Genomic DNA, 12,081 nt, shown 5'->3' with positions numbered 1-12,081 from the left:
AAATCTATTTTAAAAGAACATTCAAAAAGTTGATAAGGGATTTTGAATTCAGTAGTTCAACATGAATTAATCAAGTCCAGCATAATCAATTAGAATTTATTTTCTTTTTCTGGTCAATTTAACATAATTGTTCAACAGTTTTTTTGGGGTTTTCTGCTTTAATTTCACACAAGGGCGAGCAAGTGAGAGCATATAAAAGCAATAATTACTATTACTATACGACCCACTAATTCGATTGCTGCATTATGAGAGCAAATCTGTGTGCAAGTCCTGTGCTGTGTTAGAGTCATCCACTCATTCGCTCGCCTGTCACTCACTCACTCAGACACGACTTAAATGCAGCGGTACTTCATAACTATGCATCATTCTTTCAGTTACATGTCACAACTTTCGGCACTGTTGATAAAATAAAATATTTTGTAATTGACATCTCCCTATATAACATTCATAAGAAATTGTAATGTTGTACATTTACTCAGTGTAAATGGTTTAATGAATATATTTTGGTCACGTGTAAGGAGTAGCTTGAGGATGGGTTGTATAAAAAATGTGCCTCTTTCTTCATTCTTAGCTTCAAAAGATTACAAACATGTCAGCTGCTCTTCCACTGAACAGAAAGACTGAATTTCCCAGTGCCAGGTATATCACTCTGCCTCGTCTCGAATGCAGCAAAAGCACAACATAGTTTCTGCAGATATGCAACTTGTATTTAAGTATGATAACCAAACATAAAAACTCTATCTCATCCTACTTTTTCCCTCTTCCAAAATGAATTGTTCACATTTTGGTATGAATGAAAAACGAATAATGTCTTCCAAAATTAAAGAAAACAAATGCAAAGTCCCTACCAAGGCAACAGTTCAACACATCCTATATATGTTTGTACCAGAAATGAAAAATTGTGTCTCGTGACATTTGAAAAAATAACATCCATTGTAACTACTACAGCTAATAAAAAAAATGATGTCCATTTGAAAAGGAAATGCAAACTTATATAGTTTATAGTTCAGGTGACCCTGAAACATCCTCTGCTTATGCTGCCGTAGACAGTTAGTATTTAGTGACCTCCCATGATTCACTGAGCACCTTTCCTCACTCTCTCTTCAATCTCCATTTACATCTAAAGCCTGGTTTATAGTCGGTAACGCAAGACGCAACGCAAGACGCAACGCAAGCCCTTGCGCGGTTGCAAGCCCCCCCTTGCGTACTTCACCCAAGACGCAAGACTCGAGCAGAGCTATAGAGTAGCCACTCTGGACGCAAGCACAAGCCACTATCTACATCACATCCGGCGGCGTGTTCATCTTCCGGTTTCATCCCCTAATAAAAGACCGCTGTTTTCAAACGCCAAGGTAGAAGGCGAAGAAGAAGAAGCATGTATATTATGTCTATGATGAATCCACTCGAAGAGAGACTTGCCGAAGAGGTCCTGGCGGTGAATCGCCACGCAGCACACGCAAGCGCCGGCAAAGCTAAATGAAGCATAAACGTCTCGAGCCATTAACGCAAGCGCAAGGGCAGTTAAAAGAAGTATAACTCAGCCTTTACAGTCATTTTTCTGGCTTGGTGTTATGGTGCTGGTTGACTCCTCTTCAACCCCCAATCAGTCGAGGCAGATGGCCGCCCTTCCTCAGCCTGGGTATTAATGGAAGTTTTTCATGTTAAAAGGGAGTTTTCCCCTCCACTGTCGCCTTGTGCATGTTCAGGAGTTTTGATACGCTTTGTTGGTTTCCTTAGCAACTTGATAAAAAATTTGATTTTATGAATTGGACTAAGTTGAATTTGAATTATTTGATTTTATTGGATCATATTTGAGCTAGGCTCAAACACTGTATCTTTGAAGAGCCTTGAGATGACATTTGCTGTGATCTAAATGAAAATAAGTTCAAATAAATTTAATTTATTTTAGTTGACTGTTGCCATCATGTTGCATCGATGGATGAGTACATAAGGAGTTCTTAAGTATTAGCCTGCTTTAATATCTTGACCAATTGTTGTCCTTTTGAAGCCAAAGGTTGTTGTCATTTTCAGTTCTGTTTAGCATCTTGCCTTTAGTGTTAAGTGGCAACATAACTGGTGTTTGAACTTCACAGATTAAATCGGGCTGTAAGAGAGTGTTAGCCACTTACATGTGTAGCAAAGTGTAATGGGTGGCTATCAAAGGTCTGATAATTTGAGTTGAGTTTTCTTGATATAATGAGGAACAGAATAAATATAAAAAGTGAAAAGGTGAAGTTGTCACCCGAGTTGGTTGCCTGAAAGGGAATTCAAGTGCTGTTTGGTCAAATAATATACCATGTAGGGACCAAAGAATTTTAAAATAGCATGTCAATATATCTGTGTTAATTCATACATGTGTTTTTAGGAACATGACCAGGCCGCAAACAAGATGGCAGACTTCAACAATGCATTGTACAATGTGGGAATAGTCAGCTTTTTCATGGCTCCTGTGACACATTGGTGATACTTAGGAAAGCACTTTATCAGGCTGGTTACATCCTGCTATTGAGTGAATGTATATACTACTTTTCGATGCTTTTATCTTTACTTGGACTTCCACAATTCCACAATTCTCAAAGGAATTTGTATGAATATAACCTGATTCCAGAGCATAGGAATGGTGTTCAAGTCAAATGTTTTTCCCCTTCCTTTAATTTTCTGTGTTTATTTTGGCTTTGGGTCTTTATTTCAAATTCCTTTAACCCTACTACTTTACCACTTAGTTACGCATTGAAAGTACTTGGTTGAGTTCAAAAACATCATTATTAATTATTAAAATACACAAGATACATTTTCTTGCAGAAAGCCTACTGGCATTTTCAATGTTGACCCCTTTTTTGAGGGCATTCTCTTTGTTTGAAACTGACCAAGTGGAACAATGTAATGAGTTGGGAGTGAGAACAGCTTGAGTCATTACCCTTTTCCTCTCTCCATGTTACCCAAACAGGGATGACAGCAGCCCTGTCTTCCAAATCCTTTCTATGTTGTAATCCTGTAATCCCTCTGGCCTTTTGTGACCAATCCCCTTGCTCCTTTAATCTCTCAGTGGCAGGATAGTTGCACAGATTACAGCTCCAAGCTTTAGTCTCAGAAATGTGTACATTCTGTCACCCAATCTGTCAACACATTCTCAGTCTTGCGGTTCCTCCTGCCTGACCCCCCTCCTGAGTGCTGGGGACAGGCAGTCTGTAGGTGGAGGCAGTGGAGGTCTCAGTGGATTCTTATAGGGTATGAGAAGTGGTGAGGCTATGTTAAGATCTATGACAGTGGTGAATGGTGACATGATGAAGTTGGAAGGTACAGGCAGGGTATGAGTTCTGTGTAACAGAAAGTAGGTGGGAAGTGTAAGTATTGTTTAAACTAAACCTGGCCATGTCTAGACTTCCACCAGTATGATCCCCCTTCACCTGAAACCCTGTGATCTCTGTCATCCCTGACCACACATCTTTCACGTTGTTGTGCTGGAACTTGCTTTAAAGCATTTTTCTTTCCACCTCCGATCTATTTTGTTACATTATTTTTCAGCTCATTCAGTATTCAATTGTTACTGGCGAAGCCCCTCACTGTCCTTGTGAGAATAATATACTCCACACAGATGTTAATGTAGTCTGTCAAACACTCAGTCATAGCACTGATGTCATCTCTATCGGATCAGAGTGCATTCTAGTCTATGGCCTCAAAGCTTCCCTGCAGATCTTTTTCACCTTCCTGAGATAACATCTTCAGAGTCTCGAAGTCCACACAGTGAGAGGTTGCTGCTAATTAATGGTTGTTTACTTGGAGGTGAGAAGAACCAGATTGTGGTCGGATTTTCTTAATGGGTGACGGGCAGATAAGCTGTTTCAATTGGTGGAGCAATTGACAGAATATTGAAATCAGCCTCCTATTTTGCCATCGTGTCTCTGTCTGCTCATATTATCTCAAACCTGGGTGAAGCCAGTGGTGTAGTCTACGTTGAACGCAGGTATACGGCGTATACCCACCTCGTTTTTTGGGGGATTTCCGTATACCTACCTAAAATTCGTTTTTCAATATTTAGAATAGCACAGCCATGTTTCATCAACTACCACTTCTCATGGAAGCCTTGTTATAATTTAACAATACAACGACAACACTTCAGAATAGCATTCATTCGGAAATTGCGGCAGTCAGTCAGTCTCCCAGGGATTCAAGCTGCCGTCGGCAGGTTTTCAAAATTCCGAGTCTAAAGTCGGAAAATTCGAAGTGATACAACTTTCAGGTCCCTCCCCCTCTGTGGACGAGGTTGTGCACGTGAGTTCACACCAGTGTGCGCGCACACAAGCTGGGGGCAGACTCACGCTCAGCATGGAAGACGTGGTTGGTGACTGTTCTGCTCAGATAATAGATCAATAATAAACCTAACGTGATTGGTTAAAAACAGCCGGGAGCGCTCGATTTTTGCAAGCACGATTACAGGCTTCAGAGGGAGCTACAGAATTTGGGATTTTTTCTAAACAGCCTATTTAATATTCTCCTTTCAGAATCCCATGACAGTTCAAGCTAATATAACTAAAAAAAAAGTTGCCGACGGCAGCTTTCACTATCAGTTGTTTGACAATAACGTCCCATAGAAACTCTTCTTTGTATTAGTTGAAAGCGGTGATTCTCTAACGCACAACAGCGCCCCCTATAGGAGTGGAAGGTGGAAAACTAAAATGGATGTGGGTGTATATATATTTTTTTTTATGTATATTACATATATAAACGAATGTAATACACATATATATATATATTACAATTAATTAATTCTGACAGCCCTTGTGTATATATATATATATAAAACAACCTGTCTCAAGATGTGATGGTGTTCTGCTGCTTTAAAACAATCACTCTGTTAGGCCTCGCTCTATAAGGGATGAGCACAAAGATTAAGTGCCACAGGGAGTCCCATTGCCACTGAGATACACAGCATACAGTCCACACAATCAAAGTGAGTTTATGATTGGACTTATTATCTAAGTGCCTTGAGATGACATTTGTTGTATTTGGCGCTATATAAATAAAAATGAATTGAATTGAATTGAATTGAATATTGTCCCTCATCCTGTCCCTCATGCATGCAAGGGGCAGGTAAGTGCAAAGCTGCGACCCCACAAACATGTTTGTCCCTTAACACGTTAAGACAGCATTATAAATGTGCTGTTACCAGAATGGCAATGACCAAGTAGTAGTGCTAAAGCCCTGTGTTATGTCATAGTATTGTAGTACTATGGTACTTAACTTTTCAATGACTATTACAGCGTGCCACTGGAGGTACGGCGTGCATTAAGGGGCTACTATTGGTCCCGAGGGGTCCCGAGTCCCGACCCCTAGTTTGGTACCACGGGCCTATGACTGGCCAACTATACAGTATACCCACCTCAAAAAGGTAGACTACACCACTGGGTGAAGCTGAGTTTGGTATATGCTCATTCAGCAAAGTCTTAATGACTGAAACATTCAGGATATTCTGACTGTGTCCCCCTGACCACTCCAAGTTTGTCCATTTTGTTTGCTTGTGATCTGACACTCCTCATTAGTGTTGTGGGAAGACTGGATTTAAACCTCCTCCACCTCTTCCCCTGTCTTACTCCTGCCTGACATCCACTGCATTTCCTCCTCAAATTGTTGTGACTGTGGAATTTTTTTTTTTAAGGACTTAGGTTGGAATTTAGAAAGTTCAATCAGCTGCACATGTTTGAAAGAAACTCTTATGTTGGAATAGTTGCTCATCATAACAGATGTTGAAATGTGTTAGAAATATGAGAATAATTCACTCAAGCAGCACAGCTTTCAAACCGGAGCAGAAACACACACAACTTTCTCATACTCAACAGGAATAAAACTGAGGTTCTCCTTGTTGGCTCCTACCACACTCTGGCCAAGTCCCCAGCATCTCTATAACAATAGACAATTCCGCAGTACTTTCCTCCCCCAAAGTTAAGAGCCTGGGTGTCATCCTTGACAATACTCTATCCTTTGAAGCTCACATCAACAACCTCACTCGGTCAGCATATTTTCACCTGTGTAACATCCACGTCTCCGCCAGTCTCTCACACCCCACAGTACCACCATCTTAGTCAATGCCCTTGTCACCTCCCGTCTCGACTTCTGCAATTCCCTCCTTTCTGGCCTACCACTCAAGCTTTTCCATAAACTCTAACTGGTCCAGAATTCAGCTGCCTAGATCATCACCAGAACCCCCTCCATAAATCACATCACTCCTGTTCTTCAAGAGCTGCACTGGCTACCCATCAAACACCACATAGATTACAAGATTCTCTTTCTCACCTTGAAGGCTCGTCATAACCTCACACCTCCGTAACTTTTTGAACTCCTTCACATCTACACTCCCTCCCTCCGATCTTCCTCCGCCATGCTCCTCACTACACCTGCTTTCCGCTTATCCACAATAGGGTCCCAAGCCTTTAGCCGTGCTCCCCCCGTCTCTGGAACTCTCTCCCACAATCCAGCCGTGATACTACCTCTCTCTCCTCCTTTAAATCACAGCTCAAAACACATTTCTTTCACCTAGCCTTTTCTGTCTGACCATCCTCACTTCTGCTGTATGCTTGATTTTATGTAGATCTTGTTCTTGTATTTTATTTCGTACTTGTTTTTAACTAATGCACTGTGTTTTTAAGTTGACCTTGAGTGTCGTGAAAGGTGCCCATTGATTAGTGAGATGTATCAGTGAGTTGATGTCTCACTCCCTCTTGGCATACAGCTTTATGTCATCCATATACCAGAGGTGGTTGATGGTTGCTCTACTTTTGAACCAGTTTCCATAGCCACTCTTTGTGATGATGTGACTGTTCAGGCCTATGCAATGAAATTGCCTGTTAGTATGAAAGCACATCCCATCTTTCATGTGTCTCACCCAGAACCTGTTGCCACAAGTCCTCCATCCAACCTCCTTCCATCTGCCTGGGTCATTGGTCACCCTGCCTACATTGTCTGTTAACTCCTGGATATCTACTCTGATCAAAAACTTTATTAAATGGAAGTCAAGTGAAGGATAAAGTGTAACAAAAACACATGGATGTGTTTGTCTTGTGTGCTGGTGGCTGTAGCACCCTGGCTCCTGGGCTGCAGTTTGATACAGCCGATACACATCTACTCATCACCTGCAAGATATCCTCAATGGATTCCTTATCACTCAACTCCAGATCGTTGTAGTACTCTTTTGGGTAACACTCTAGCCACAGTCTAGGAAAGTAAATTCTGTCACCTGTCTTTTGTCAGTCTACTTACCCTTCTTTACCAGCCTTTCACTGCCTCTCACTCTCATCCTTTGGAGCAGATCTCCCTCTATCAATCAGCCAGGATCTGTCAAGCGCATTAACTTCCTTCCCTCTGCACCTTACTTTCTTTAAACTGACCTTGGCCAATAACCAAATTTAGCTCTTCAGAATTATGAATAAAATCCTTTGAACATTCTTGAACTGTGTTGTTTTTAGGGTTCAGTTATCAGCCTAGTGATAAATATTGGGTTATATGTAATGTAATAGTATTGTATTTTTTTTAAAGAAGCATCTCATAGCTTTGCTTGTAAGGCACATCCTTGCAAACACAATATGTTTTGGCAAAAACTCCCCCAAAACGTTTCTGTTTCATTCAGTCTGTCTTTGCAAATAATCCTTATTTCAAAATTGGTCTGAATTATTGATAGAGAAATAATACTTTTCTTACCTGCATTTGCACTGTTACTTTTTAACCAAGTCTTTGGCTCTCTTTTAACAAAAGGAACTTTCATGTCTGTGGGTTTTTTGTCATGTTTTTAGTTCAGGTCTAGTATTTAGTTCTGCCATGTTTCCCACAGTTTCTGTTGCCCTGCCATTATCTTCACTTACAACACCTGTTTTTCCCCACAGCTGCACTCACTCACCAATCACTCCCTCAGTATTTAGTTTCCAGGTTTCCTATGCACCATTGCCAGATCCTACCCGTCACCGTCCCTCATGAACGTAGTAGTTATCATATCAAGTCAAGTCAAAGTCAAGGTTTGTCCTTTTGTTTTTTGTTCATTCATTTGGTCTATGTGCTGAAAAGCAAACTGGGCTGGTGTCATCCTTCTACAACAGAAAAAATATCCACAAAGATGTGATTGTTGCTATTAAATCAACTGATATTTTCTTAAATAAATTGAACCTTGATTTTTCCAGTGTACTTCACAGAAGATGACAGAAGTGTTTCGGGGAAGCAAGGATAATTGGGAACCAATTCAAATTTCACTGTCATCCTCAGGCCATACATTGTGCAATGAACATTTGTAATAAACATAATAAAGTAATAAAAGAGTAAAGTTAGATTAAAAAAGGGTAAGTTATGACGTTCCGCAGGGTTCAGTGCTTGGACCAATCTTTTCACTTCATACATGCTTCCATTAGGTAATCTTAGAAGCAGAACATTCTGAGTCAACCAGGTCTTATGTCTTAAAGACATGCTTGTAGTCAAGTTAGGAAAGTTATGCTATGCTGTCTAATAAAATTACAAAATGAAACTGAAATCTATCAGATAAATATGACTTAAACCAGCCTAATGCAGTTCCTTTAATCCCAATAACATGTTCAAGTCTCTGTAATAAGATACTGTGATCGACCGTATCAAATGCAGCACTGAGATCCAACAGGACAAGCACAGACACAAGTCCGCTATCAGAGGCTAAGAGGAGATCATTGGTAACTTTCACCAGTGCTGTTTCTGTGCTATGATGCACTCTGAATCCTGACTGAAACTCTTCAAACAGATTATTTCTGTGTAAGTGATCACAAAGCTGAGCTGCAACTATTTTTTCAAGAACTTTAGACATAAAAGGGAGATTGGATATAGGTCTATAATGAGCCAACACTTCTGAATCAAGAGTAGGTTTTTTAAGTAAAGGTTTAATTACAGCAACCTTAAAAGTCTGAGGTACATATCCTGTCAACAAAGACAGATTGATCAAATCCAATATGGAAGTATCAATTAATGGGAAAACCTCCTTGAACAGTCTGGTTGGGATTGGGTCTAAAACACAAGTTGATTGTTTAGAAGAGACTATTGCTGTTGTTAGTTCAGAGAGATCAACTGGACAGAAGCCGTCTAAATACAAATCAGGTTCTAAAGATACTTCTAAAGCTGCTGTACTTGATGATAAATCACTAATAATAGTGGGAAGGACTCCATCAATCTTCTCTCTGATAGAAACAATTTTATTGATAAAGAAGCTCATGAAATCATCACTGCTGAGAGTTAAAGGAATAACTGGCTCAGCAGAGCTCGGACTCTTAGTCAGACTGGCTACAGTGCTGAAAAGAAACCTGGGATTATTCTTATTCTCTTCTATCAATGATGAATAATAAGCAGTTCTAGCTTTACAAAGGGCTTTCTTATACGTTATGAAACTATCTTTCCTGACTAATTAAGACTCTTTTAAAGACTGCAACTTTCTTGCAGTCTGCTTTAAAGCATGTAGGTGTGGATTCTCTTATGGAACCAGCTGTCACTATACATTTGGGAAGCAGAGACCCTCTCTACCTTTAAGATTAGGCTTAAAAGTTTCCTTTTTGACAAACTAATAGTCATGGGTGCCTCATATGACCCTGAAACATCCCATAGTTATGCTGCCATAGGCCTAGATTGCTGGAGGACCTCCCATTTCCTCATTCTGTCTCCTTTTTCTTTATGTACATTTAGCAATATTGTTGTAATTAACATGTGTTGGTCTTTCTCAGCAGGTATCCCTAGTCTGGTATTATGGTGTTTGTTGTCCCCTCTTTTCTGTCCTCTCAAACCCCAGCTAATCGAGGCAGATGGCCACCCTTCTGGTTCTTCCACAGGTTTCTTCCTGTTAAAAGGGAGTTTTTTCTTTCCACAGTTGCTTCAGGACGGGAGATTGGACCGAAAAAAAAAAAAAGTTTCAGTGCAATCTGTTGGTTTCCTTAGCTAGGAAATTGTTTTGGAATTGGCTCTATATGAACGAATTGGATTATTTTATGAATAATTATGATTACAATTAATTGAATTCCAATTGGCTTGAATTGGACTTTATTATCTAAGTGCCTTGAGATGACATTTTTTGTAATTTGACGCTCTATAAATAAAATTGAATTGAACTGAACTTAATTAAAATGTAACTATTCCCAATGGAGATTCACTAACTTGCAGAGAAATGTATGTGGAATTCTGCTCCACAATTTTCTTCCAGTCACATGACTGCAGTTCTCTCACACTCCCTACGCATAGCCAAATCCATAATCTGAGAGCACTGAGCAACATATATTCCTCCAGCAACCTGCAATTATACAGTACCGAAAACAGAAGTACTGGTAGAACTGTTAACATATGCAAACATAATTGAGTCATCCCTTAATAATAATGAAACTGCTTTTACGTGACATAAAAGTATCAGTTCTGTTCAAGAGACAAAGTGGCTGTTGTTATAGTTAGGTCCATTGCATCTACTCATTCTATAACTTCATCTAAACTTTATTCTAAAACAAAGAAATGAATTATCTTCTGTGAAACATGTAAATAAGTTACCCTTGTATGTATGTAGAGTCAACATAGACTTAAATAATATTAGAAATAGCAAAATACATAATGTTTTGGGGTTTTTTGCTTTTATATTTAGCAATAAAAGGCAGCATACTAACAGTTGTAATATATATTATTTCAGGTTTGTACATTCCTTATAAATAGAAGGGCATATTTTACAAGAGCAGCATTTTACAAGATGTTCAGTAACAGTTCTACGCTTAAACATTTTCTGAATGAAATACTTTGATGTTGTTTAGAGTAATTATGCATCCATACAGACACTGAGGACTTCTTAAACATTTTGGGCAGTTGAGACCAGACAAAGCCTACAGTACATTGAGACAATCTAAACTTTCTGGACATTACATGACCTCATTCTACATATCCATTCATACTCATTTGGTATGAATGAGCTTTTCTTCTCATGTCTGTTTGCTCTGATTGAGTATGCATGACTTAGGAGCTCTGCTTCATTCTGAACCAGTCATGTGTCAAATCTGACAGAAAGGCCTGAAAACCATAAACACCAGACCCAACTTTTGAAACATTAAATTACATATCAGATACTAATCTTCAGGAACGCAGTTCAAGATATCTGTCTGACAAAGTCTACAGTAACAGCTTCTAATTAAAATGCTCCTGTGCTTATAGTTTTTAAAATATTGTGAAGTTTGAATGGAATGACCCAAGCCCATTATCATTGCTATGTGTGAAAAGGGCAGAGCGCATTTATATGTCTACATTTATCTAAATCGTTTGAGTTGAGAGGAGTCCAATAAGCACATGCCACAACCAACTTCTTCATTAAGAGCCCTGCTTACATTCAGAAACCTGCTCCTCCTAATAAGAAGTGAGGAAATCACAGGATTCCTCTGGACAGTCCAACACATTTAAAAATTATGTTTCTATTAGTCAATAAGATTTACAGGAGGTAGTGTATATGTGATTTAAAAAAGAATTGGAGTATATTACTGTCCTTTTTATTAATGTCCTACTGTGTCATGTAACCTAATTGCTTTCAGTGTTATTTCTACTCACCCCACTTGAACATCATCATTGTCAGCAGTACTGTCTTTAGATTCATGTGAACTTTTCCCAACTCCATGGTAAAGCCACTGATCTAGCTTAATGTGATACCAGCAATTTCGTGTGCAAAACTAACCAAAACGAGTCCTAAAGTTCTGACATTATACTGCGTGTGGAGAGCTTCCTCGCTGTCTTGCTGTTCTGTTATTGCCCTCTGTTTAGACACTGACCTGCTTTGGCCGCCTAAGCTTCACTAAATACAGTACTCTCTGCTTTCACAGAGTGTAATCAGCCATGAGAGAGACAACAAGAAAACATGAGGTGGACTCACACCTGTGAATAGAAATGCTCATTTTGAGGCAAGCTCCTTTTAAATTTCTTACAGCTTTGATAAGAAAATTATGTATCTTCCTTCAAGTGAAATAAAAGTCACTTTTTAACCCATTAAAAACCAACTCTTTGTTGAAGGTGAGCATCATAAAACCTGAGCGTTTCCAGGCAAATTTAAAACTTTCCAACAAAAAATTGATTTTT

General features: G+C 39.3%; 1 protein-coding gene across 1 annotated transcript in view; it reads right to left on the bottom strand.

Moving 5' to 3' along the window:
• crb2a (crumbs cell polarity complex component 2a) overlaps positions 1 to 11,754 on the bottom strand; it is a 66,223-nt gene extending 54,469 nt beyond the window's left edge. The window contains exon 1 of the mRNA XM_075456065.1: positions 11,560 to 11,754. Coding sequence (XP_075312180.1) covers positions 11,560 to 11,626 — 67 coding nt within the window. The 5' untranslated portion in view covers positions 11,627 to 11,754. The remainder of the gene's footprint in view (positions 1 to 11,559) is intronic.
• Positions 11,755 to 12,081: the final 327 nt, after the last annotated feature.

Source organism: Odontesthes bonariensis, chromosome 22 (assembly GCF_027942865.1).
Source record: "Odontesthes bonariensis isolate fOdoBon6 chromosome 22, fOdoBon6.hap1, whole genome shotgun sequence".
In the NCBI taxonomy this organism is placed as follows: Eukaryota; Metazoa; Chordata; class Actinopteri; order Atheriniformes; family Atherinopsidae; genus Odontesthes; species Odontesthes bonariensis.
Note: the sequence above shows the minus strand (reverse complement) of the source record. Positions and strands in the feature narration are given on the sequence as shown.